The sequence below is a fragment of the Ranitomeya variabilis genome, chromosome 1 (assembly GCF_051348905.1).
Source record: "Ranitomeya variabilis isolate aRanVar5 chromosome 1, aRanVar5.hap1, whole genome shotgun sequence".
Classification (NCBI taxonomy): Eukaryota; Metazoa; Chordata; class Amphibia; order Anura; family Dendrobatidae; genus Ranitomeya; species Ranitomeya variabilis.
This window is the reverse complement of record NC_135232.1, coordinates 141,396,073-141,423,943: the sequence shown is the minus strand read 5'-3', so window position 1 is coordinate 141,423,943 and position 27,871 is coordinate 141,396,073. Positions and strand designations below refer to the sequence as shown.

The 27,871-nt window shown below is 47.2% G+C and overlaps 1 protein-coding gene across 4 annotated transcripts in view; it reads left to right on the top strand.

The window, feature by feature from the left end:
* Positions 1-27,871, top strand: part of SKIC3 (SKI3 subunit of superkiller complex) — a 168,664-nt gene that overhangs the window by 90,084 nt on the left and 50,709 nt on the right. For all 4 annotated transcript variants that reach the window (XM_077289343.1, XM_077289333.1, XM_077289352.1 and 1 more), the window contains 5 exons: positions 91-168; positions 1,246-1,370; positions 11,788-11,911; positions 23,079-23,300; positions 27,393-27,465. In XM_077289343.1, coding sequence (XP_077145458.1) covers positions 91-168; positions 1,246-1,370; positions 11,788-11,911; positions 23,079-23,300; positions 27,393-27,465 — 622 coding nt within the window. The remainder of the gene's footprint in view (positions 1-90; positions 169-1,245; positions 1,371-11,787; positions 11,912-23,078; positions 23,301-27,392; positions 27,466-27,871) is intronic.

The window sequence follows — 27,871 nt, the reverse complement described above, 5'->3', positions numbered from 1 at the left end:
CTAGTGTTATCTGCGTGGGATGCAATTGCTTCTGTACTTTCAAGAGGTTTAAGTGTGATAGGTTCATATTTCTCCATTTTATCTTCATAGAGCCATGTCCATTCTTCGAGATACAGAAGACAAAGACCATTATAATTCTGCACTTCGACATTACGGACGGTCACTTTGGTAAATTGTTTTTGTGATCCTTCTCTCAAAAGTACAATAATAGAGCAGCTCAGCCAAATCCTAATAATGTGGTATGGTGATTAGTAAAATAAGGGCTACAGGGTGTATTACAGATTTAGAGGACAGACGTATACTGGCCACCAACAGTCTTATAGAAATTTTGTAGAGAATCTGATCTCTTCTGTTTTCAACTGGCATATGACATGTAATGGTATGTATATGATAACTTATCAGCTATCTTTAGCACCCCAACCGATCGCCTGAATGAGGCACTTTCAACCCCATAGAAATGGAGCAGCATAGTGCTTGTTTGACCACCGCTCCATTTATTCGCTACCCAACTACGAGAGATACCAGAGCGTAGCACTCTGACAGAGCCATAGAGAATAAATAGAGTGGTGTCGGACATGCACCCTGATGATCCATACTTATGGGGATTAAAGTGCCCCTTTCCCACGATCGGTGGGTGACCTATGGAAAGGTGATAACTTATCAGATACACATACTATGACGATCAGTGGGGTTCCTAGCAGTTGGACCTCTTGACCTCATTATTTATCCTGTGAGTAGATGACAACTTCTTCCTACCAGAATGGCCTTATAGAAGTTTCTCAAGAGATTTGATTTCAAGATGAGAATGTGAACTCAACTTTCTATGCAATCTGTGTCCTTTATTTTATTTTTATGTTTTTAAGCGCAGAAAATATTATCAGAAGTTATATGTTACATTTTGTGGCTTACGGTACTTTTGCCATATAGATTGGAAAATCTTCCGGTATATATGTCATACCTATTCTTAGCCTCATGATTTCTCAGAGTTCCCTCTTTTTAATTTTTTACTTAAATTAGGCATATACAGAGCCACACTAAGTAGAGGAAATAATTGAATAAATGTATAATAATAAATCGGATACTTTCTATATAAGAAGTTTGGTACAAAAGAAAAGTTAAGCAGTATTAATAATCCTCAGTCAACAGATGAGGTGAAACCATGGAGTAAAAAGTGTTTTTAATTTTGACATTAGTATTTGAAGCAAACTTGAATGATGAGATGAAAGTGACTCTTCTGTTCTTCAGTGCTGTAGGTCAGTATGATGAAGCCATCAAAGCCTACAGTTCTACACCTCTGACAGAGCTTGATGACCTCACTGGATTGGCTCTTGCTTACTTCAAGAAAGGACTTCTACAAGAAAGTATGAAAGGTAAATGTATATCCGATATTTGTGTGATATGCAATAAAGCCCTTTAAAGAAGATCTTTCACCAAATTTTTCATGCTGAACTGGACACCGGATATAATAGTGGCTGCAGAGAAGATTAAACACTTTAAACAAAATGTTGCCATTCTGTTGCAGCGATATTAGCAATCAAAGTATTTGGCACCTATTGAGTTAACTTTTTTATTAAATCCAAGTTGGTGTAATCACACAGATTTTAATGGTGGCGTGTACTTTTTCTCCTTGTATGATGCTGACCAATCATAAGCACAGACCAATACTCAAAGGGAAGAAGAACACCCCCCCAATATAGTTTAGGTTTCTCAGTGTGTGAGATTTAATGATACTGCCCTGATACCCTGATGTAACCTCCTGCAGGAGTCAGTGTGGGGGAGGGGCAGTGCAGCTGACTTTAGCTGTGTCACATTGCAAACCCTTCTATCAGCTCTACTAATTACTGAGTGTGTCAATAATAATTACAGTTATGTCTGCTGTGCTCAAGCAACTTGTCTGCAGTGAAATCAGGGATGCATTACAACTCACACATGTCTCACCTGCCTGTTTTGAATTATTTTTGGGTGAGATGTAATGACACCCTGCTCTGTTATCACTGCAGAGTGATTACAAGTTTAGCACAGCAGACACAAGTGTGATACTGACACTTTGAGCTCTCATTCCCTGATAGTCAGTGTGGGGTAGGAGCAGTACAGCAGAGCTGACAGTACTAGGAGAGGAGAGCTGATAGAAGGGTTTGTAATGTGACACAGTTAAACCCTCCCCCACAGGGACCTTATATGAAAGTTGTTAGGTCATCTGTTCTTTCTAATCATACAGGAGATTAGACCCATTGATCAGGGCTGAATCATTACATCTCGCACACTGAGAAATTTGCTCTATGCTGTTGTGGGGCGTGTTCTTACCTTCCAGTGTTGCTGCCTATTTATGATTGGCAAGCATCATACAGGGAGAACAAGTACACGCCCCTAGTGAGAACTGTCTGAAACACCAACTTGGACTTACACTGATATCTCCGCAACGGAGATGCGAAATCAAAAGCAAAAACAATTTTTCTCCTTCGCCTCATTGGGGGACACAGCCCGTGGGTGTATGCTGCTGCCACTAGGAGGCTTTTATATATAAGATTATAAAATAATTGTAAATGATCTGTGACTGTAGAATATTACCAACAAAGAGATATAACCGATCTCTGAGCCTTCCGATGTATCTAAGTAAAAACTGAATATATGAATTATGTACATCATTATAGACTTTAGCAGTAATGCAGTTCAAACATTTTTTTTCTAGTCGTAACGTAATATTTTTCAAACTGGTTACCCTCTTATAGTTAAGTGGGTGCGTGTCACTTTCCCATTAATTAATCATGATCTACGTGGGTGCAGTTACCTGTGTGTTTTTTTTTAATTCATCTACATATATTCATTGTAAAATATCTTTAACAATGACTAAGAACCATTTAATACCAGTGGTTCAAACAATGTGAGATCAATATAGCTTTTTTTCAACTCTGATATTTTTAGCATATTTTTGCACTGGTTTTTAATTTAATGAAATAAAAGATATAAGTTCTTAACTTTTGAAGATGGGTGCTGTAATTTATTTTTTTCGTTTCTACATAAACCTTTTGAGCGAGATGGCTTCCTTGGATGAATGGTTTCTGGATGCTTTGTTGTTGACATGACACAAGGCTCATGGTAGCTCTCACCTTTTCTTCTCTGGATAATCATTCTTCCAAATACCCCAGTATAGTCTGAAGGGGCTTCAACAGGGAAAATAACTTTACCCCAGTCCTCTACCATACAATCCCTTTACTTACTGCAGAATGTCAGTCTGTCGTTAATGTTTTCTTGGAAGAGAAGTGACGTCTTTGCTGCCCTTCTTGACACCAGGCCAACCTCCAAAAGCCTTTGACTCATTATGCATGCAGATGCACTGACACCTGCCTGCCTTCATTCCTGAGCAAGCTCTGCACTGATGTTGGTCCCATAGTAGACTTCTCGTAATGAAATGGTCCAGGTAGTTGCTGGGTTCAGGCGCTTGCTGAACTTTCTTGGAAGCCTTGAAACTTTCTTCATGACTATTGAACCTTTCTCTTAGAAGTTCTTGATGGTATGATAAGTCGCTGATATAGGGCCAATCTTATAAGTGGCAATGTCCTTGCCTGTGAAGCTTGTTTGATGCAAATCAGCAATAATTGCACATATTTCCTTGGAGAAAACAATGGTTAACAGGAGAATACAACGATTTTGAGCAATGGCCCCTTTTTAAAGCAACCAGACTGATCTCATAATTAATCAACATGACAGAGTGATATCAGTTGCCGTGTCCTCTTTCATTTTTTTCTCCTGTGCTAACCAGAAGACTACTATAATGATGTAAGTAGCTGATTTAGTGGAAATGTTTTTTTGTGTTTTTAGTTAATTTTCATGGCTAGGAATGACTTTCAAATTTTACAATTCATCTGATTACTCTTCATGACAAACTAGAATTAATTTGAATTGTTTCTGCCATGTGAGAACTCCTATGAAGCCCAGACATTAGCTGGGCTTCATAGGAGGTCATCAGTTTCACACTACACTGCTGTAATGTATTGAATAGACGCTCTAGCAATTGCAGAATAAAAATCACTACAGAACTAATTAAATATGTAAAATAGACTAAAACTTATTTTTACAAATATTAAAAAAAAACAAAAGCCACAATAATATGTTTAAATCACCCAGTTTTCTGACAAACATGAAACGTAAAAGGTAAAAATTACATATTTGGTATTGTGGCGTGCCTAATCGCCAGATCTAATGAAGTATCAAAATTTTTATCCCACAAGGAATACCTAAACATAAAAATGAAAAAAATTTGATTGGTGTTTTTTCTTTATCACTTCATTTGGGGACACAGGTAACCATGGGTGTATGCTGCTGTCGCTAGGAGGCTGACACTATGCAAAAAAGGAAACTAGCTCCTCCGTAGTAGTATACACCCACCGACAGGCACGAAGTACCTCAGTTTGTGCTTAGTGTCTGTAGGAGGCGGACCTGGATCGTCAGATCCGCTGCTAACCTTTGTTCCCTTACAGGTTTTATTGTTTTTAGTAACATTCTCTTTTTGTCTTTCAGATACAGCATTTCAGGGAAACAGGGTGTTATTCTCACTCTGCCTTCCCAGGAGAGGCGGCTGAGCGAGCAGTGTGGTGTCGCACACATTGCAACTCTCAGACTGCCGGCAGGACATTACCCCCTGTCACCCTTACAGGTGCTCCAGGGCCTAACTGGTGGCGGTCCTAGCTAAAAATGTCCCCCTCGCCCCTCTCCTCGAAGAGGACTGAGAGGAAGACGGTGGTCACCGGCAGTGACCTTCCCCCTGCGCTATAGGGGTTGATGCCGTCTTCTGGATGAAGGATTCCTGATCCAGCGACCCTCCCTATCATGGGCCCCTGGACGATCCTCATATCATGTGGAGCCAGATTTCAAGGAAGGTAATGGATCATCGTCTCTTAACTGCAGCGCCCCAGGGGGTTTGTTCCCTTATAGACTCTTCCCGCTCCCCCAGCAGTATTCTAACATTACCAGGTGTCCCTGCACGCCTCCGGTTGTCTTCCTTCCCGACATCTAACTTTCACTTTCGCTGCCCCGGCTGGTAGCAGGGGGGGCATAGTGTGTCCCTGTCTGCAAGGTGTGGGAAGATTCGAAACCGTATGAAGATTCGTGCAGTCACCATCATCTTCCAAAGGGCACAACAGGCATCCACACTGGATCTGGAGGACACTGCAGCCTGAGCAGGACAGCGCCGTCTCTGTTATCAGGTAGGACCAGCCCAGGCTGGTTAATTTCTCTCTTCATAAGGGCTTAGCTCTCTCTAGCCTTAGCCCTAGTCTATCACTTATGCCCAATCTCAGGGAGGCCCATTCCTGTCCCTATAATCCGCGACTCCTGTGCGATCTGTAAAACAGTAGTGGCATTCAGAGAAACCCTCCAACGCCCGGGACGAGAGCACTCCCCTCCCTCCGGAGTGGGCTGTTGCCATGTCGCAGTCGGTCTCAGATCTGACTAAAGTCCCACAGTCCCTGGTCCTGGTCCTGGAGCGACATCTACATTCGTCTTCTGCCACCAGTGCTCCGAAGACCTCTCACGGTGATTCGCACGCACCTGACCCTGACCTTCACAAGGACAAATCGGGTATAAAGTAAAGGAACCTGCTGGCCACTCTACCTTCTCCTGGAGGCACTCCTCTGTCATGAATCCCCAATGGCTAGGGATAGCACAGGACAAGCAAAGTACAAATAGATAACGGACGAGCTCTAGGGTGATGGAACCTGGGCTGACCGCTGCCCTACGCCTGACAAACGCAACTAGAGATAGCCAGGGAGCGTGCCTACGTTGGTTCTAGACGCCACGCACCAGCCTAAGAGCTAACTAGTACTGCAGAGAAAATAAAGACCTCACTTGCCTCCAGAGGAATGAACCCCAAAAGATATAGTTGCCCCCTCACATGTATTGACGGTGAAATGAGAGGAAGGCACACACATAGAGATGATATATATAGTTTTAGCAAATAGAGGCCCGCTGTAAACTAAAAAGCAGAACGATACAAAAGGGGTCTGAGCGGTCAGCAAAAAACCCTAATCAAAAAAACCATCCTGAGATTACAAGAACCCATGTGCCAACTCATGGCACATGGGGAGAACCTCAGTCCACTAGAGCTACCAGCTAGCATAGAGACATAATAAGCAAGCTGGACAAAAAAAAACCAAACAACTGAAAATCAGCACTTAGCTTATCCTGAAAGATCTGGGAGCAGGTAGGCAGGAACCAAACAGAGCACATCTGAATACATTGATAGCCGGCAAGGGAATGACAGAAAGGCCAGGTAAAATAGGAAACACCCAGCCTCTGATGGACAGGTGGAAACCAAAGGCCGCAACCCACCAAAGTCACCCAGTACCAGCAGTAACCACCAGAGGGAGCCCACAAACAGAATCCACAACACTCCTCATCCCATGCCCCTCCTCGGAGGCGGATTTCGGGTCAGATATGGATTCCCAGTCTCAGTCTGAGTTCAGTTCCGGTCAGACCTGGAAGATGCAAGATATGCTCAATAGCCTCATCTTGGCAGATTACCAAAATTCTGAACCTAAGGGAGGACGAGGCACCTGCTCAGGAGCACTCCGTTGCTTTCAAATGGGTAAAATGTCCTTCCTTGAGTTTTCCCTAATCACAGAGAAGTTGTCATGATTATGTCTAAACACTGGGAACACCCTGAAAAGCGCTTCCTGGGTAGGAAGACGCTACACAATAAATGGGCAGAATCTCTAATGTGGATCCGCTGGCTTCTCTTCTCCGACGAGACAGCCTTATCTTTACTGATCAGTGCATCGCTTACAGATTCTTCAGACGGACAGATTGAATCCTGGGCTAAGTCAGCCAGATCTGGCAGATCAGATCGCCATGCCGGCATATCTCTTGTGATCGCTCCTTTTTGATACTGCTGGTTCATCCGCCACGGCTACCAGCAACATCATTGCTATACGCTGCACTCACTGGCTTTGCTTTCCAAGGCTGTAGACCTTTGGATCCGTACTGGGTCAAATATTTTCGGATGCCACCGGCGGGAAAAGCACCTTGCTTTCCCGGTCCAAGTTTAAATGTACTTTTAATAGGAAAAGTTTGCTTCATTCTTGAGAGAGATAGCCGCCTCGGCTGCCAGCAACATCGTTGCTATATGCCGCATTCTCTGGCCTCACTGGCTTTGCCTTCCAAAGTTCTAGTCCTTTTGGATCCAGGCTGGATCAAATAATTTCGGATGCCACCGATGGGAAAAGCACCTTGTTTTCCCAGTCCATGTCTAAATGTCCTTTTAATAGGAAAGGTTGCTTTAATCTCGAGAGAGATAGCGACTTTCGGCTACAAAATCGACCTTTCTTCTTCTCCAGGAAGAAGTTTCCTTCTGTTTTCGCCCGCCAAGACATACATCGCAGGCTCCAGGAGTTCTTTAGGCTGTCCTATACTTACTATGCACAGGAGTGATCGTACCCGTTCCCAGGAACGTACGATTTTCAGGGTTCTACTCTATTCCGTTAGACGGACTGCTCCCTCCCTTTTTGGACCTCGAGTGGTTTACCTGAGATGTTCGGTTCTGTCTTTTCAGCTATGATCTGAGATCCAGGAGGGTCTTTATCAAGTCTCGGCCCTTCCTTTCGACCTAGCCTCTGCTCCCAGACTATTCACGTCATGGCAGCGGTCAGGGATATCCTTCTCTCCAAGGTTTTTTTTCATAATTCCCTACTTGAACGATCTTCTGTTCAAGGAGCCGTCCCGCCGAGACTGCAACCAGAGTCTTCAGTTTACTCTAGATATCCTGGTCCATCTCAGCTAGATTATAAACAGAGAGAAGTTCTCCCTCGCCTTTGCTGGGTATACTAGTTATAAGGTTCGACACGACCCAAGCCCGTGTCTTCTTTCCAAAGGAGAAGGTTTTCATTACTGTGCCAAGGGTTCCGTACTCTAAAGCAACCAGCTTCTCTCTGATACGGTCCTGCATATGAGTTCTAGGGGAAAGGGATTGTCGTCACGGAAGCCGTTCCTTTTGCCCAGTTCCATGCCCGTCCTCTTCAGTTGGCCCTCTGGTTGTCTTCCCGGATGATCCCGTGCTTCTACCTCTTAAGGTGAGGCAGTCCCTCACCTGGTCACGCTGTCGGCATCAGTCCTATGAGGGAAGTCCTTCCTTCCTCTCTGGTGGCAGGTCTTCGCCACCGACGCCAGTCTCCTCATTTGGGGAGCCATTTTCTCTTCGTCACACAGCGCAGGGCCACTGGAATGTCAATCTCCTGGAGATCAGGGCAATTTTCTTTGCTCTTTACCACTACCATTCTCCCTTTCCAAGCCAGCCGGTCTCCACACAGTCGGACAACGCCACGGCCGAGGCTTACATAAATTGTCAAGGCGGAACTCGCAGCAAACAGGGTAAGTTAGAGGTAACAAGAATTCGGCAATGGGCAGAAAGTCACGTTTCTGCCATATCAGCCGTGCACTTTCTGACAGTAGAAAATCTGACAACCGATTTTCTGAGCCTCCAGGGGTCCCGCTTGGGCGGGTGCTTGCTCAGCTCCCTGTCTTCATCCAAATAAGCTGAAATGGGGTTCTCTGGATGTCGACCTCAGGGCATCTCGGATAAATCATGAGGTTCCTTGGTTCGTTGTTGTGAATTCCGTTCTCGGGCTCTCTCCTGTGGTCGTGAATGGTACTTTGTTGAGTTCTGTTCGTGGGCTCCCTCTGGTGGCTTTGAGTGATACTGCTGGTTTTTAGCTGGGCTCCAGCTGCCTCGTTTTCTGCAGTGCTGGTTGCCTATTTAACTCCACCTAGATCTTTACTTGTTGCCAGCTGTCATTGTATTCAGTATTGGTTCAGTTTTCTTTGGGATTTCACGTGTGACCTGTCTCCTCCTGGAGAAGCTAATTTTAAGCTAGTTCATTTTTGCTCATTGCTTTTGGAAAATGTTTCTCAGTATATGATAAGTTCAGTCCAGCTTGCTTATATGCTATTTTCTTGCTAGCTGGAAGCTCTGGGGAGCAGAGTTGCTCCCTCACATCGTGAGTCGGTGTGAGGGTCTTTTGTTCTCTCTGCGTGGATATTTTGTAGTATTTTATACTGACCGCACAGTTCCCTTGCTATCGTCATACTATTTAATACTAGTGGGCCTCTTTTGCTAAAACCTGTTTTCATTCCTGTGTTTGTATTTTCCTCTTAACTCACCGTCATTATTTGTGGGGGGCTGACTTTACTTTGGGGAAATTTCTCTGAGGCAAGTGAGGCTTTTGTTTCTCTCTAGGAGTAGTTAGCTCTCAGGCTGTGAAGAGGCGTCTAGGGAGAGTTGGGTACGCTCCACGGCTGCCTATAGTGTGTGATAGGATCAGGTTTGCGGTCAGTAAAGTTCCCACGTCCCCAGAGCTTGTCCTAAAGAAAACTGAACCAATACTGAATACAATGACAGCTGGCAACAAGTAAAGATCTAGGTGGAGTTAAATAGGCAACCAGCACTGCAGAAAACGAGGCAGCTGGAGCCCAGCTAAAAACCAGCAGTATCACTCAAAGCCACCAGAGGGAGCCCACGAACAGAACTCAACAAAGTACCATTCACGACCACAGGAGAGAGCCCGAGAACGGAATTCACAACAGTTCGTAGCCAGGTCCCAGGTCCAGCTACCCACCTATTTAGACTCACTAGTAATATCGTGGTCACAATTCCAACTACGTTACACTTTTCCGTCTCTCCCCTTGTCTCGAGAGTCATGAAAAGGATAAAGGAAGAAGGGGTCCCTATATTCCTGATAGCTTCGGACCGGCCAAGAAGGGCCCAATGAACATGTTCATGGACGTCCCCTGGAAGCTTCCAGGCCATCCAGATCCTCTCTCTCTCTCTCTCTCTCTCTCTCTAGGTTCCCTCTTCCTCCAGAGTTCATAGTCTCTGAGTATAACAGCATGGCAGTTGAGGTCATAGTCCTAGGGAGGCTGTTTTTTTCCCATCTGATCATTTAGGCCATGATTGGGGCCAAGAAACCAGCATCCTGGTGTATCTACTACAAATACTGAAAAGCCGCCTTCTAGTGGAGTATGGACTGGGGTTGGTCCCCATGTCCTTTTCTTTTCCTTTCATTCTCGGTTTTCTTCAAGGTGTGGCCCACCTGGCATCTCCTTATTGTCTTCCAATAGATCCATGGGTTTTTTATCCTCGTCTTTTACGCACTGCAGCGCGCCACTGTTGAGTTCATTCAAGACATCACATTTTTCTCTTGTCTGAGGCAGTTGTCTTCTTAGTCAAATTACGTCTATCAGGAGAGTTTCCGAGTTAGCGGCATTGTCCTGCCGTTCCCCGCCCCTGATTCTATATTATGACAAGGTGGTTCTCAGGCTTGTTCCTCTCTTTCTACCCGAGGTGGCCTTTTCATTTCTCATTAATGAAGACTTTGTCCTTCTTTCTGTGTCTCTCCGGTCCATCCCCTGGAGACGTCCCTCTACAAGCTGGATCCCGTCACGGCTCTCCGAGTACTTTTCAAGGGCTGCTCCCTTTCGCCAATCTGATGCCCTGTTCATCATCTCTGAAAGTTACCTTAATGGGCTCCTAGCTTCTAATTTCACTATTGACGTGAGGTATTCTGCGTTCAGGACAAACAGCCTCTTCCGGCGGTGCAGGCTCTTCCGGGGGTGAGGCTCACTCCGCTCTGCGGTGGGGGCCTCCTAGGTTTTTCGTTACCAGGTTTTTGCTTCCAGTTTGTAAGACCGCAACCTGGTCATCTTTACCCTCTTTTGCGAGTTTTTTGCGGGGTTCATACCCGTGCCTCGTCTGATGCAGGCCTGGGAAGGAAGGTGCTGCCGGCGGAGGTTTTCCACCGACCGACCTGAGCTCATTTATTCCTTGGATCTTCCTGTTTCCCACCCTAGGGACTGCTTTGGGACATTTCATGGTTACCTGTGTCCCCCAATGAAGCGATAGAGGGATTTTTGGTACTCACCGTAAAATCTCTTTCTTGGAGCCTTCATTGGGGGACACAGCACCCTACCTAACTGTTTGTACCATTATTTGGTCTATGTGCCTTCTTTGTTGGATTGGTACATATGTTGAGCTTTCGGTTGCTTCTCCTACTGCTTTAACACTAACTGAGGTACTTCGTGCCTGTCGGTGGGTGTATACTACGGAGGAGGAGCTAGTTTCCTTTTTTTGCATAGTGTCAGCCTCCTAGCGACAGCAGCATACACCCATGGTTACCTGTGTCCCCCCCAATGAAGGCTCCAAGAAAGAGATTTTATGGTGAGTACCAAAAATCCCTCTCTTTCTCCACTTCCCTTATTGTATGTACTACAAAATGTTATCAATAAAAACTGTAGCTCGATGGATGGAAAAATTAAAAAGCTACGGCTCTCTGTAAATGGTGACATATACCAAATTTTTATTTTTGCAAATAAAAAAAACCTTATAAGTTTGGTATCGCCACATTCATACTGACTTAAAGAAATCTTGTTACCAGGTAATTTTTACTGCATAATAATCACCGTAAAAAACAAAGACAATGGCAATTTTTTTTCTTCTTACCTTTTGGTTAATCTGTTGTTGCTTTGAAAGCAATGTTATTATGGCATCTTGTGTTATTTGTATAGATGAAGGCAGCATGTAATTGGCTTTTAGAAAGATGCCATGAGCCTTTTCATTACAGGTTTATAAATCAGAGGAACTGAACGGCACTACATTTTCCTGTTTTATTCCCAATTTCCGTACAGCTGCTTGATGTGATCTTTAAACATCTTTTTTATGCCATTGTGCCATCATTAGATCCCTTAATATGATTGCCTATTAGTTATATGTCTAACCGTGGTGGTTTTCTTATGTATTATTAGTGTACAAGACAGCCTTGTCTGCTGCCAAGACCGAGCAGGAAAAAGCGCACATCCTCACTGCCATGGCAGTAATAGAGTACAGACAGGGGGACATGGATTCCTGCAAAACACTCCTGTTTAAATGGTAAGAGGTCACCGACCGAAAGATGTTCGTTTCTGTTAACAGATCATTATAGATTTCTGCCGCTGCAGACCGGGTCTTATACATGTCGATTATTATATATATATGTGTCCATCACTGCAGACAGGGTCTTATATATGTCGATTATTATATATATGTGTGTCAATCACTGCAGACAGGGTCTTATACATGTCGATTATTATATATGTGTCCATCCCTGCAGACCAGGTCTTATACATGCCCATTATTATATATGTGTCCATCATTGCAGACCGGGTCTTATATATGCCCATTATATATATTTCTATCACAGCAGACTGGGTTTTATACATGCCGATTATTATATATTTTTCTACCACTCTGCACATAATCTTATACATGACAGTTATTACAGATTTTCAATTTTCTGGTCTCTTTTCCAGTTGTACTTTGTCTAATCCTTTGTGTCAGTCCTCATAGGTTTTTGACTATATTCAAAGTCCCGTAATTGTCCAGCAGAACAAAAGTATTTTCTGTTAATAACTATATTTTGTATACCATATATACTCGAGAATAAGCTGAGAATTTCAGCCCATTTTTTTAGGCTGAAATTGCCCCTCTCGGCTTATACTCGAATCATACCCAGGGGTCGGCAGGGGAGGGGGAGCAGCAGCTGTGTAATCATACTCATCTGCTCCTGGTGCGGTCCCTGCACGTCCCTGGTTCTCCGGGCGCTGACAGCTTCTTCCTGTAGTGAGCAGTCACATGGTACCGCTCATTACGGTAATGAATATGGACCCCACTCCACTCCCATAGCGGTGGAGTCGCATATTCATTACTGTAATGAGTTGTACCATGTGACTGCTCACTACAGGAAGAAACTGCCGGCGCCGGGGAACCAGGGAACACGCCAGGAGCAGGTGACTATAATGCAGTGCGCGATATTCACCTGCTCCCCGTTCCACCGCCGCCGGCCGCTGCTCCATCTTCCGCGTCCTCTGCAGTGACGCTCAGGTCAGAGGGCGCGATGACGCAATTAGTGTTCGCGCCGCCCTCTGCCTAAACAGTCAGTGTAGAGGACGGGGAAGCGGCGGCTGGCGGCGGTGGAACGGGGAGCAGGTGAATATAGCAAGTGTCGGGGGCCTGAGCGACGAGAGGTGAGTATGTCATTTTTTATTTTTTTTTATCACAGCAACAGCATATGGGGCAAATGTCTACTTGGAGCATCTTATGGGACATAATCAATGTTTGTGCAGCTTTATATGGGGCAAATATCTTTATGGAGCATCTTATGGGGCCATAATCCGCATTTGTGCAGCATTATATGGGGCATATTTTAATATGGAGCATCTTATGGAGCCCATCAAACTTTATGGAGCATTATATGGGGCTCCTGATTCAATATGGATATTCAAAATCATCTAACCTACTGATGTCTCAATTAATTTTACTTTTATTGGTATCTATTTGTATTTTTGACATTTACCGGTAGCTGCTGCATTTTCCACCCTAGGCTTATACTCAAGTCATTAAGTTTTCCCAGTTTTTTGTGCAAAATTAGGGGTCTCAGATTATACTCGGGTCGGCTTATACTCGAGTATATACGGTAAGTACCTGACTGTTCTGATTTCATCTTCGCTGTCCTGTTACTGGCAGCCCTAATTCCATGTTGGTCTCCACATGGTGTGGGAACTTCCTTCCCCTTTAGGTGTCAGCATGTGTCCTTTGATGTGTTTAATATGGGCTGTCTGACTCCATTCAATATAAAAGCCAGCTAGTTTCTTTTTCTCTGCGTCAGCCTAAACAGAGAAGGAGGCTGGTTTAGTTATTGGAATAAGTTAGCCAGCCCCTCAGCTACCATGTTGACACACAGAAGATGGAAGTTCGATTTCTGTGCTCAAGCCACCATGGGGGTAGAGCTGCATGGACCAGAATTATATTATTAAGTGTTATTACTGAATTTCTCTCTCAATGCAAAGTATGCGATGACCACTGAAACTGGCACGCAAAGTGGAATCCTAACAGTTTGTATATTTCACTTTTTTTATGATTCGACATGTTGCAATGCTTGCCAAAAATGTACTCTAACCTGGAAAACCCCTTTAACATCTACTAGAATGAACAAATCCCTCTACAGACGATTCTTATGCAACTCTATTGTTTATTGAGATGCAGATCGTTCATTCTCTATTTCGCGCAGATCATTCTCATTATTACCCGCATATGTAGGGGCCACTGTCATCTGGTTTACAGATATTTGCATTTTCTGTTATGTCAGCTCTTTAGCATAGGAGAAAGAAATCCGCTTTTACTCTGTCGCCTCATTGGGGGACACAGGACCATGGGTGTTATGCTGCTGTCCACTAGGAGGCGACACTATGCATAATCTGAAAAAGATTAACTGTGGCTCCTCCTCTGCAGTATACACCCCTGGACGGCATCAGCCTTCTCCAGTTTTTGCTTAGTGTCGCATAGGAGGCACACCTAAGATTTTTTTCTTACTCCATTTTTTCCGACGGATTACAGATGAAGAAAAGAGGGTCTCCTGCGAGACTCCCGGCATGGATCCTTCCTCGGCCCCCTATTATGGGGTGCCCGGTTGAAGTAGAGATGGCTATTCCCCATGCCGCTCCTTCCCCAGTCCCTCGGGTGCTGGTTCGAAGTCGAGACCCCCCCCCCCCTCCTTCCCCAATTCCTTTTGGTTTCTGGGTTGAGGTCGAGGCGAGGATGAAGGCCCCTGAAGGTGACAACAGCACCCTCCCTAATCCCCCTCTGGGGGAATTAGGTTGAGACGCCTCAGGTAGGGCCTGTACAGGCAGCACTCTGCAGCTCCCAGCAATGGGCCAGCACACTGCGCCTGCATCCAGGGACCCCAGCTCAGCTGCGGGCTCCTGTTGGGGCCGGGGGGAGTGCAGGCAGGCATGGCACAGACAGAAACAGGGCTCCCTGCGCCCCTGTCTCTGCGGCAGCACCAGCTCTATACTGTCTCAGGGGGACCCCTCACCGGGCCCCCCTTCCGCTTACAGCCCCACCGCTATCCTGCTTTTAAATCGGGGGGGGGGATCCGGTTCAGATCCGACCCCCTCCAGGACTTTCGCGCCAGCCTGGAGCCCTTCTGGGCATCAGGCATCTAATATAGGCCCCGGCTTCAGCCTAGCTGAAGCCACCGCCTCCTCTCCACCCCCCCGGCCCGCCCCCCTGGATGACAAATATGACACTCTACAGTGTCATAGAGGGGGCGGATCGAGACAGAAAGGGCGCGTTTTTACACAGCTTTGCCGCCTTTTTCTCAGCTCTCCGCCCCCTTCTCCCCCTGCCTCTTCACCTCGGCGGCCATTTCTACTGCAGCAAGGATTAACCCTGCATCTCCCAGGCCAGCCAGTCTCCGGGGGGCACAGGACTGTGGATCTTCGGCGCTGGACCTAGGGGCAAACTGGTGGGGTAAGATCACAGCTGGGTTGTTTTACTCGGCCATGAATTCATATTCCCTATAAGGCTCCCCTATAGGTTCTCTGCATAGCTACCCCTGTAACGTCCTCTGCATAGCAGCCCTTCTGCAATCTGTGCACTATGCCGGGCTCAAGGTCCAAGAGAACCAGGCAGGACTGCTATTATGCATTCTGCACAGCCTGCAGGATCGCTCTCCCCAGTGGCAGTATCTACCCACACTGCCAGGACTGCACTCAGACTACTGTGTCAGAGCCCCAAGAGGCCCCTGCCAATGCTTCAGTGTCTAATGCCACGCCGGAATGGGTTACTCAGATGTCGCAATCTATGACGCAGTCTATAGATAACCTAACCTCCACATTGCTTCAGGCTCTGCAGAGTCATGCCTCGGCTATGACCGTTACCCAGCATAGGGAGAGCTTGGCTCAGGGACAGGACGACCCTGGCACATCCACGTCTAAGTCAGGATGCAAGCGGACCCACAGTCCATCTACGTTATCCCATAGCACTCGGTCATCCCTGTTGTGAATTCTGTTCTCGAGCTCCCTCCTGTGGTTATGAATGGTACTTCAGCGAGTTCTGTTCATGGACTCCCTCTGGTGGCTGTGAGTGGAGCTGCTGGTTCTGAGATTCATTCTCCAGCTGATGTCGTTGAGGCCTTGGCTGGCTGCTCTATTTAACTCCACTCAGATCGTTACTTGATGCCAGCTGTCAATGTCCTAGTACTGGTTCAGTTCTCTTGGATCTTTCAGATGACCTGTCTACTTCAGCAAAAGCTAAGTTTCTGCTAGCTTATTTGTTATCATTGTTTTTTTGTCCAGCTTGCTGTCATGATTTTGTTCTGTTAGCTGGAAGCTCTGGGATGCAGAGTGGCACCACCGCGCCGTGAGTCGGTGCGGTGGTTTCTTTTGCACACTCTGCGTGGTTTTTTGTTAGTGTTTTATGCTGACCGCAAAGATACCTTTTCTATCCTCAGTCTGTTTAGTTAAGCCTGGCCTCCTATGCTGAAACCTGTTTCATTTCTGTGTTTGTGACTTCCATCTTAACTCACAGTCAATATATGTGGGGGCTGCCTATTTCTTTGGGGGATTTCTCTGAGGCAAGGTAGGCTGTATTTTCTATCTTTAGGGGTAGTTAGCTCTTAGGCTGTGAAGAGGCGTCTAGGCAGAGTCAGGAACGCTCCACGGCTATTTCTAGTTGTTGTGATAGGATTAGGGCTTGCGGTCAGCAGAGCTCCCACTTCCAAGAGCTCGTCCTGTATTACTAGTTTGCTCATCTGGTCATTTCTAGTGCTCCTAACCACCAGTTCAATCATAACACATCCCCTTCTAGGGAGAGACACCGTATTTCCTGGTCAGCTAGACCGTCCCCTTCCAAGGACAGACAACGCAGATCTCCACAATCCCCGACCAGAGAAGGCCTCCTCCCCAGCTCACCCACCAGGGGACGCCTCAGTTGTACACAGGATTCGGAAGGCATCTGTGACTCCGACTCAGACAAGGAAACAGAGGGGTCCCTGATCCCAATCCCCCCTAGCAATACTGCGCTGGTTGAGGACTTAATCTCTTCCATCCATCGGGTGCTGGACATTTCTAATCCGCCACCAGAGGCCCCAGAACACAAGATTTCCTTTGAAGGTCCTCTGAAGCCGCCTAAGGTTTTCTCTAACCATCCAGAGTTTAAGGTGATCCTTAAAAAGCAGTTCTCACAGCCTGAGAAAAAATTCGCTAATCGCAAATATCTGGAGGCGAGGTACCCCTTCCCGCAGAAGGATACCAAGGAGTGGACAGACCCACCTGAAGTGGACCCCCCAGTCTCTAGACTAGCAGCACAGACCCTCCTTTCACTGCCAGATAGCTCAACCCTCAGGGACGCAGCAGGCCGGCAGGTAGAACGCATGGCTCGTTCAATTTTCGAGGCCGCAGGGCATCCCTGGCTGCCGTGTTCACTTCAGTTTGGGCTGCCAAGGCCATTCTGGCATGGGCCAAAAATTTACAAGCTCTCCAAGCATCCGCTCCTGAGCTGTCGGACCAAGCGGTTCAAATAGCAGTCGTAGCAGATTACATGCTACATGCAGCTCTGGATTCAGCAAGGGGTGTAGCGGGGATAGCATCAAACGCCATCACAATTCGGCGTATCCTCTGGCTGCGAGAATCGAAAGCCGACGCAGCCTCAAAGAAGTCCCTCACGCACCTCCCCTACCTCAGTGGGCGACTTTTCGGTGAACAGTTGGACACAATGATATTCAACGCCACCGGGGGTAAGAGTACCTCTCTTCCCCAACTGAAACCTAATCGCACTTACAAGAAGCGTAACCAAACTCGATTCCAATCCTTTCGGAATTCTTCGAGCTGGTCCGTCTCGCGTCCAGCACAAAATCGTAACCGTTCCCCACGCAGAGACAACTCACGATCAATGCAAAGGTCGGACAAGACCTGGCAGTCAAAAGCAGCCCAGTCTAAACCTAGAGGAGGAAAATCTCAGACTTTCTCCTCATCATGACTCACGGACCCCGGAAGACACCACACCCGTAGGCGGCCGACTTTTGCTCTTTCATCAAGTCTGGCTGCCTATTACAGAAGACAGGTGGGTCAGGGAACTAGTGTCTTCCGGATACAAGATAGAGTTCACCTCCAACCCACCGGACCGATTCTTCCTCTCTGTCCCCACAAAACCACCAGCCAAGGCTCGTGCCTTCCGGCAAGCGGTCTCCTCGCTTTTTCAAGCAGAAGTCATAGTACCGGTCTCGATGGCCGAGCGCTTCCGAGGGTTCTACTCCAATCTATTCGTAGTCCCCAAGAAAGGAGGCAGCGTGCGGCCCATACTGGACCTAAAACAACTCAACAAATACGTACGGGTCCATCACTTCCGCATGGAGTCCCTTCGGTCCATCATTGCGTCCATGGAGAAGGGAGAATATCTCGCCTCCATAGACATACAAGACGCATACCTGCATATACCGATTGCACCTGCTCATCAGAGATTTCTCAGGTTCGCAAACGAGTAGGACCACTACCAGTTCGTGGCTCTCCCGTTTGGACTCGCCACGGCTCCCAGAGTGTTTACCAAAGTCATGGCAGCCACCATGGACGTCCTACACTCCAGAGGCATAGTAGTCGTTCCATACTCGGACGATCTACTCATCAAGGCTCCCACCTTCAAGGACTGCGAGCTCAGCATCTCAATCACAATTGACACTCTGAGTCGCATGGGTTGGTTAGTCAACTTACAAAAGTCATCACCAACCCGGAGTCAGTCTCTGACCTTCCTGGGAATGCTATTCAACACCTCCAGGGCTCCTTCCCAAGGACTAGGCACTGGCTCTCCGTCTAGGAGTTCGCACCCTCCTCCGCAAACCCCCTCGATCTCTCCGGTTTGCCATGAGAGTCCTCGGCAGGATGGGGGCAGCAATAGAAGCCGTCCCATTTGCCCAGTTTCGTCTCAGGCCTCTCAAGCTAGCCATTCTCAAGTCCTGGGACAAGAACTCTTTCTCTCTCGACAGGGAGTTCCGGCTAATGTCGTCAACCAAGAGGTCCCTGCTTTGGTGGCTCAAGCCAACCTCGCTAGCAAAGGGGAAATTCTTTCTCACAGGTCATTGGAAAGTTCTGACCACCGATGCGAGCCTGACGGGTTGGGGTGCAGTGCACCTACACCACAGGGCACAGGGCAAGTGGTCCCCAGTGGAAGCGACCATGCCCATCAACATCCTGGAAATTCGTGCCATCCTCCTGGCATTGAGGGCCACGGCTGTGGCATATGTGAATCACCAAGGGGGACCCGCAGTACCCAGGCGATGCGAGAAATGTCACATATCCTCCACTGGGCGGAGGACACAGGATCGGTTCTCTCGGCGGTCCACATTCCAGGTGTGGACAACTGGGAAGCAGACTTCCTCAGCCGACAAGAAATAGACTTGGGAGAGTGGTCTCTCCATCCCAAAATTTTTCGCCAGATCGTCCATCGCAGGGGGACCCCGGATGTGGACCTAATGGCATCCCACTTCAATGCCAAGGTCTCCAACTTCATGGCCAGAACACACGATCCGCGGTCGCTCGGAGCAGACGCCCTGGTTCAGGACTGGGCCCAGTTCCAGCTTCTGTACATTTTTCCACCTCTCCCCCTGATATCCAGAGTGGTGAGGAAGATCAAACAAGAGGGATTTCCTTCCATCCTAATTGCACTGGACTGGCCCAGATGTACATGGTACGCCGACATCGTACAACTTACAGCAGACGCCCCCTGGCGTCTTCCCGACCGCCACGATCTTCTATCACAAGGCCCGTTCTACCACCAGAACTCAGGGGCTCTCAATTTGACGGCGTGGCCCTTGAGACCTGGGTTCTAACCCAGGCAGGGCTCTCGCCGGACATCATTGGAACCATGACCAGGGCACGGAAGCCAGCCTCTGCCAAGATTTATTACCGTACCTGGAAAGTTTTCTTTACCTTGTGCGAATCTCGTGGCCAGACCCCACTCCCTTACTCCCTACCCAAAGTACTTGGTTTTCTCCAATCGGGTCTGGAGGCCAGGCTGTCATTAGGCTCGCTTAAGAGCCAGTTGTCAGCCCTTTCAGTGTTTTTTCAAAGGCACATTGCTACCAAGCCGCAAGTAAGGACTTTTCTTCAGGGGGTTTCCCGATTGGTTCCCCCTACAGACAACCACTAGAAACGTGGGACCTCAACCTGGTCCTGACAGCATTGCAGGAACCACCCTTCGAACCCCTTAAGGAGGTCCCGCTCCGCCTTCTCTCCCAGAAGGTGGTTTTCCTGGTGGCAATCACTTCGATACGCAGGGTGTCTGAACTGACAGCACTCTCCTGCAGACTGCCCTTCATGGCCTTTCACCAGGACAAGGTAGTTCTTCGTACGGTCCCATCCTTCCTTCCGAAGGTTGTGTCCAACTTCCACCTCAATGAGGAAATTTCACTACCATCCCTTTGTCCGGTCCCGGTTCATAGAGTGGAGAAGGCTCTGCATACGCTTGACCTCGTCAGGGCATTGCGTATATACGTGTCTAGGACTGCGTCCTTCCGGAGGTCTGATTCTCTTTTCCTCCTTCCGGAAGGCAGCCACAAGGGTCTGCCAGCTTCCAAAGCTACCCTTGCCAGGTGGATGAAATCCACCATACAAGAGGCCTACTGCCTTAAGAATTCTCCTCTTCCAGCCAGTATTGCGGCACACTCTACACGGGCTGTAGGGGCCTCCTGGGCCATTCGGCACCAGGCTTCGGCACAAGTGTGTAAGGCGGCCACTTGGACTAGCCTACACACGTTTACTAAACACTACAGGGTTCATACCTAGTCCTCAGCGGACGCGAGCCTGGGTAGATGTGTTCTGCAGGCGGCAGTGCCCTAAGTATAGGGGCCTGTCTGCACAATATTCGTCCATTGCTTCCCACCCAGAGACTGCTTTAGGACGTCCCATGGTCCTGTGTCCCCCAATGAGGCGACAGAGTAAAGGAGATTTTTGTGTACTCACCGTAAAATCTCTTTCTCTTAGTCTCTAATTGGGGGACACAGCTCCCACCCTGTTGCCCTTTCCGGGCCGTTGTAACTGTTGAGTTCTCATATTGTTTTCTTGAGCTCGTACTTACTGTAGTTGCCTTCTTACAGGCATAATTATGTTATTCATGTTACATTCCTCCTACTGCTTTTGCACAAAACTGGAGAAGGCTGATGCTGTCCAGGGGTGTATACTGCAGAGGAGGAGCCACAGTTAATCTTTTTCAGATTATGCATAGTGTCGCCTCCTAGTGGACAGCAGCATAACACCCATGGTCCTGTGTCCCCCAATTAGAGGCTAAGAGAGATTTTACGGTGAGTACACAAAAATCTCCTTGTTGTTCTTAGACCGAAGGCTGGGGAATCACAGAATGGAGGCAGGCAGAGGGGCCAGGGAAATCGCACACCAAAGGCAGACGGAGGGACTAGGGAATCATATACCGGAGGCAGGCAGAAGGTCCAGGGAATCACAGACCAGAGGCAGGCAGAGGTGCTGGAGAATCATACATCGGAAGGTCCAGGGAATCATAGACCAGAGGCAGACTGAGGGGCCGGGGAATCATAGACCAGAGGCAGACTGAGGGGGCGGGGAATCATAGACCGGAGGCAGAGGGAGGTGCTGGGGAATCACAGACCAGAGGCAGGCGGAGAGGCCAGGGAAATCACACACCAGAGGCAGACGGAGGGGCTAGGGAATCATATACCGGAGGCAGGCAGAAGGTCCAGGGAATCACAGACCAGAGGCAGGCAGAGGGGCCAGGGAAATCACACACCAAAGGCAGACGGAGGGGCTAGGGAATCATATACCGGAGGCAGGCAGAAGGACCAGGGAATCACAGACCAGAGGCAGGCAGAGGTGCTGGAGAATCATACATCGGAAGGTCCAGGGAATCCTAGACCAGAGGCAGACTGAGGGGCCGGGAAATCATAGACCAAAGGCAGACTGAGGGGCTGGGGAATCATAGACCAGAGGCAGAGGGAGGGGCCGGGAAATCACAGACCGGAGGCAGGCAGAGGGGCTGGGGAATCATAGAATGGAGGCAGGCCGAGGGGCTGGGGAACCATAGAATGGAGGCAGGCGGAGGGGCTGGGGAATCATAGAATGGAGGCAGGCGGAGGGGCCGGGGAATCATAGAATGGAGGCGCCGGGGAATCACAGATCGGAGGCGCTGGGGAATCACAGACCAGAGGCGCCAGGGAATCACAGACCGGAGGCAGGTGGAGGGGCCGGAGTATCACAGACTTGAGGCGCCGGGGAATCACAGACCGGAGGCAGGCAGAGGGGCCGGGGAATCACAGACCAGAGGCGCCGGGGAATCACAGACCGGAGGCAGGCGGAGGGGCTGGGGAATCACAGACCGGAGGCAGGCAGAGGGGCCGGTGAATCACAGAGCGGAGGAAGGCAGAGGGACCGCGTAATCACAGAGCGGAGGCAGGTGGAGGGGCCGGGGAATCACAGACCGGAGGCAGGTGGAGGGGGCGGGGAATCACAGACTGGAGGCGCCGGGGAATCACAGACCAGAGGCAGGCGAAGGGGCCGGGGAATCACAGACCGGAGGCGCTGGAGAATCACAGACCTGAGGCAGGTGGAGGATCACAGACCGGAGGCGCCGAGGAATCACAGACCAGAGGCAGGCGGAGGGGCCGGGGAATCACAGACCGGAGGCAGGCCGAGGAATCAGAGCAGAGGAAGGTGGAGGGACCGCGGAATCACAGAGCGGAGGCAGGTGGAGGGGCCGGGGAATCACAGACCGGAGGCGCTGGGGAATCACAGACCGGAGGCAGGTGGAGGCGCCGGGGAATCACAGACTGGAGGCAGGTGGAGGGGCCGGGGAATCACAGACTGGAGGCAGGCAGAGGGGCCGGGGAATCACAGACCGGAGGTGCCGGGGAATCACAGACCGGAGGCAGGCGGAGGGGCCAGGGAATCACAGACCGGAGGCAGGCAGAGGGGCTGAGGAATCACAGAGCGGAGGAAGGCAGAGGGACCGCGGAATCACAGAGCTGAGGCAGGCGGAGGGGCTGGGGAATCACAGACCGGATTTCTTCACCAAAGGCAACAGAGTAATCAGTATTACAGCGCCATTACAGCCATGTCTTTACTTTACATTATAAAATCGTGCTGATGGGTTCTCTTTGATACATATCTTATGATAATTGATTTTTTTTTTTTATTTCTGTCCTGTTTACCAGAGTGTCCTGTAATGTTTTATCACTTGCTGCTTGTTTTTTTGTTTTTTACAGCTCTGTATTAAAGGAACCCAGCATTGAAAGTCTGCACGCCCTGTGTGCTTTGGGCCTAGCTAAGTGTGACGTTACTCTAGCAACAGCCGCTCTTAACGAGCTACTCAAGCATGTAAAAATGAATGATAATGTCTATGAGAGGTGCCTTATTATATCGGCTATATATGCTTTACAAGGGAGGAATGCTGCAGTACAGAGACAGGCCTGCAAAGCTATACACAGGTTAGTATGTGATGAAGATACTACATCATAGCTTTTAATGGCTATAGGGCAGCTTTAATGAAAAGCGCAGAATTATCAGTAATACTAAACAATTTTGGCTCCACTCTTTATACTTTTCATTTGTAGCCATTTATACAGCACTGTATCTATAGGCAGCCAGTAATAATTGAAGATCTCCATTCTTTGGTTTAGATATGGCCGCGTCACCCACATGCTGATAGTCTGAATATGCCCACTCTGACCACATAAGGCCGGCCACTGGGAGGAACTCGGGGCCCACTGCACCAGCACAAGGTCTGGCTCTGTGGATTTCATCCCGGGACCTACCAGCAGTCATGTAGCCTCCCCAGAATATTACTGATCCGCCACCAAATCCATCATGTGTCTGTCACTCACTGTGATCTGTCTCTCATCGATGAGGAGACCGGGGTACTAATGGTCGACCTGCAAGTTCTGGGTTTCTTTTTTGAATGCTAATCAAAAGACCAATTGTCTGTGACCACCACATGCAAAACCATTCACTTTTTGGGGTTATCTTGCTGTTCCTCTCCAGTGACCTGTTATCACTTTTATTTACTTGAAGCATGTGAACTTGATTCACAATCACTTACGCTTCCTATCTGGATCGACGATCGATCTCTCTGGGTTTAGACCAGTTTCACACTTCCGAGTTTCATGATCTGTGTATGGACCAGGATTTCCTGGAACTACGGATCTCCTGACGCAATCTCAAGTCTCATAAAAATATATGAGGGTGTTGAGTGCTGGTGAGGAGACCCACAGCCAGTCCAGGAATTGCAGCAGAAAATGGGACACAGCACCCCAGCACAAAGGTGCTCAAGTAGGGTCCTACCCCTTATATCTTGGTAAGAAGAACTTTGCACTCTTTTAGAAGAAAATACTTTATAACTGTAATTATACTTACCTCTACAATCATGTTGTAAAAAGGAAAACCAAAAATCAGAATTGACGCAATTGCTTTTTCTTTCCTACCATTTCACCACATTTGCAATTTTTTCCTGCTTTCCAGTATATTATGTGCTAATGTGAATGGTGCCATTCAAAACTACAACACATCACACAAAAACAAGCCCTCATTTTACTATGCAGATGTAAAAATAAAAAAGTTAGGAAGATGGAGAGGAAAACACAAAACCGCTAATATGAAAAAATGTCTGCAACCTTAAGAGGCTTTTAAGTACCATGCCCCAATTTGTGGACAGTCTTCCCAGGAATAAATGCAACCCAATCACATAATAAATAAATTCATTGCCTGTTCTGTAGAACATTGTATATTCATTACAGCATGGAGGAAAACTAGAACAGTATAACTGTATGATATATTTGAGCAGAAGGTCGGCACTCCGTTTTCCTCGGTTTAACACTTTATTGGAAATCCATGTGTACAAAAGACATAGTTTGGTCAATGCATTTTACGCGTTTCGGAATATCATTCCTGAATCATAGACATCTATGACTAAAGTGATATTTCGAAATGCATAAGGTGTATTGAAGATCAAACTATGTCTTTTGTGCACATGGATTTCCAATAAAGTGATGAACCAAAGAAAACGGAGTGCCGACCTTCTGCTGATTTACTTCTTTGCCTGCTCAGGCTGTCGTGCTCCCTAGATGCAAGTGATGCTGGCCTGATGAGCTGTCATTTTCTGTGTTTTTTTTTAATAATACATTGTATTAAAGATTTAGACAGGTGTAGAAAAAAATGCTGCTAAGTAAGAATGTTTTAAAAAATAAAATAAAGTGATGGTATTGCATTATGGATAAGTATTTGCCTGGATTTCTCAGCATTGAGGACCCCATTAGTCCTGATCAAATCCCCATCTCCATTGCTGAGATACAGCCCCAGATTTGCAATAAACTTCCACCATGGTTCACAGTTTCCTGCAGACATTCATTATTGTACTGCTCTCCAGCCAACAAACTGCCTTCTGTTACCCTCAAACATTTCACATTGGGATTCATCAGTCCAGAGCACCTGCACCAAATGAGTTTGCACATCAGTTCCTATATTTACTTGCATAGTTAAGGGGGTTGTCCTGTCCAAACCGATAAGTCTGCATTGATTCTGTGTGACTGCAAACTTATGAATCCCCCCAGTGCACGCACTGTGTGCTGCGATGATTCGCCAGTTTCAGACTTGGGACAGGAGGGTATGTATGAGTTATACATACTCTCGGGCAGTGGATATGGCCTTGCTCTTCATATCCTTGTATGCAGCGAGGCTGCTCCCTCTAGTCAGCCACGAATTAGACAGGGTGAGGAATCGCTCCATGCAAGTCCATGGAGCAAGGTCACGCCCACTGCCCGGGAGTACGTATAACTCATACATACTTTTTCTGGTCCCAGGTCTGAACCTGGCGATTCCCCACAACTCACGTTCGTTAGTGCCCTTTGTTGAGGGGGGGGGGGTGGAATTAATAAGTCTGTAGTCACACAGAGTAAGTGCAGACTTATTGATTTGGTCTGGACAACTCCTTGCTTTGCTTGGCTTTGTTTTCATGTCGAAGGTATACTTTTTTGGCTTCAATTCTTCCTTGAGCACCATTTATGCCCAGACGTCTCAGATCAGTAGATGGGTATAACTGAATCCCACTGGTTGCTGCCATTTCTGAGCTGATGACACTGCTGGACATTTTCTGATTTTAAAGGGAAGTAATCATGATGCCTTGTTTATCTTTTGCATTAAATTTTGTTCGCAAACCACTGCATCTATGGTTTTTAAGGAGTTTTCTCACTACTTTAGCATTGATGACCTATCTTTAGGATAGATCATCAATATATGGTTGGTCGGCACCCGGCACTCCCACCGATGAGCTGCTACTGATATCGGCGGCCACCGGCCAGTAATACTCCCTTGCGGAGCAGGCTGTCTTCTGATAGTGGCCGAGACAGGGTATTGCATATCCACCTCCTGTTCAAATCATCAGGATGCAGATGTGTAGTTCCCAGCGGCGGGCATGATCAGAAGACGGCCAGCTCCACAAGAGAGTATTTGGGGCCGACACCAATGACTGCTGATCGGCGGGGATTAGTAATGAGCGAGTGTACTCGTTGCTCAGGTTTTCCCGAGCACGCTTGGGTGACCTCCGAGTATTTATGACTGCTGAGATTTAGTTTTCATGCGGCAGCTGAATGATTTACAGCTACTAGCCAGCTTGATTACATGTGGGGATTCCCTAGCAACCAGGCAACCCCCACATGTACTCAGCCTGGCTAGTAGCTGTAAATCATTCAGCTGCCGCGATGAAAACTAAATCTCCGAGCAGTCATAAATACTCGGAGGTCACCTGAGCAACAAGTACCCTTGCTCATCACTAGCGGGAATGCCAGGTTTCGGGCCCAGACCAATCAGACTTGATGACGTATCCTAAGGTTAGGTCATCAATACTAAAGTAGTTAACAACCTCTTTAACGTTAACCACTTCTTGGTGCTTTATAAAAATAGCTTGAACAGCACATCTTTAGTCTGATTTGAAATCTTTGCTTGGGAGACTCCTTGTGTCTTGCCGTGGTGTATGTAAGACCTGTGACATGAAACGTCTTCCACAATCTCACCTTCGTAGCAGAGTCTGGTTGTTCTTCAGGTGTTTCCATATCAGTTAATGAGTCATTATCATTATCATTAATAATGACTGTGCTTCAACCTTCATATTAAAATGATGATCAGTATCACCTGTTTGGTATAATTGGTTACACCTACACATGACTATGATCCTACAAAATCCCTGACTTTGTGAACGTGTACCTAGATGAACTAATGCTGTTTTGGAGACAAAGGGCGGTCACACCAAATATTCATGTAACTTAGATATCTCTTTTGTTTATGCACTTTACATTTTGTTAATTGATAAAAAATAACCTGTTAACACCTCCATTTTTGTAAGCATCCTTACTTTGCAGCGTTTTTCCACACCTGCACAAAGTTTGCACTGTTCTGTATAGTATACCATTATGGTATGTTATTTTTCTTTTATTGCTAATTGTGGAATTCACTATTGCCTGGCTGGAAAATGAAATAGTTGTGTCTTTGTCTCCTACCTGCCATGTAATCTTCATGTTTCTTATTATTAGCCATCCAGGGAATCCTGAGTTGTGGTGTCTTTTATCGAGGATCGTGCCCTTGTATGCTCCCAGGAATGCTAGGGTAAGATTTTATCCGTTTTTCCAACCCGGCTTCAGTTTTGTAGGCTTTACACGCCACTGTCACTAGACTAAGGTTACTTGTATCCTCAAGGAAATAGCAATTATAGTACATTATTTAGCTCATCCTTCTAAAATTGTTCTTGGAAACATTTTTTTAACTGGAAATTAAACCATTATCATGGATGTAAGACCACCGGATATTAACCATTCTGCTTGTCAATTGTGTGTCGTCTTGCACAGTATGACAGTGTCCATTCAGTTTCTCTTTGAAACCTGTTCAATCCCGATGTGCAGTAATATTTATTTTTATTCAGCATTAATCCAAATTCTAGTTATTCTTATATATAAAGGCTATTGACAGTCTTAAAAAAAATCTTGCAAATGTAACTTTGAAAAAAGAGTGAAGT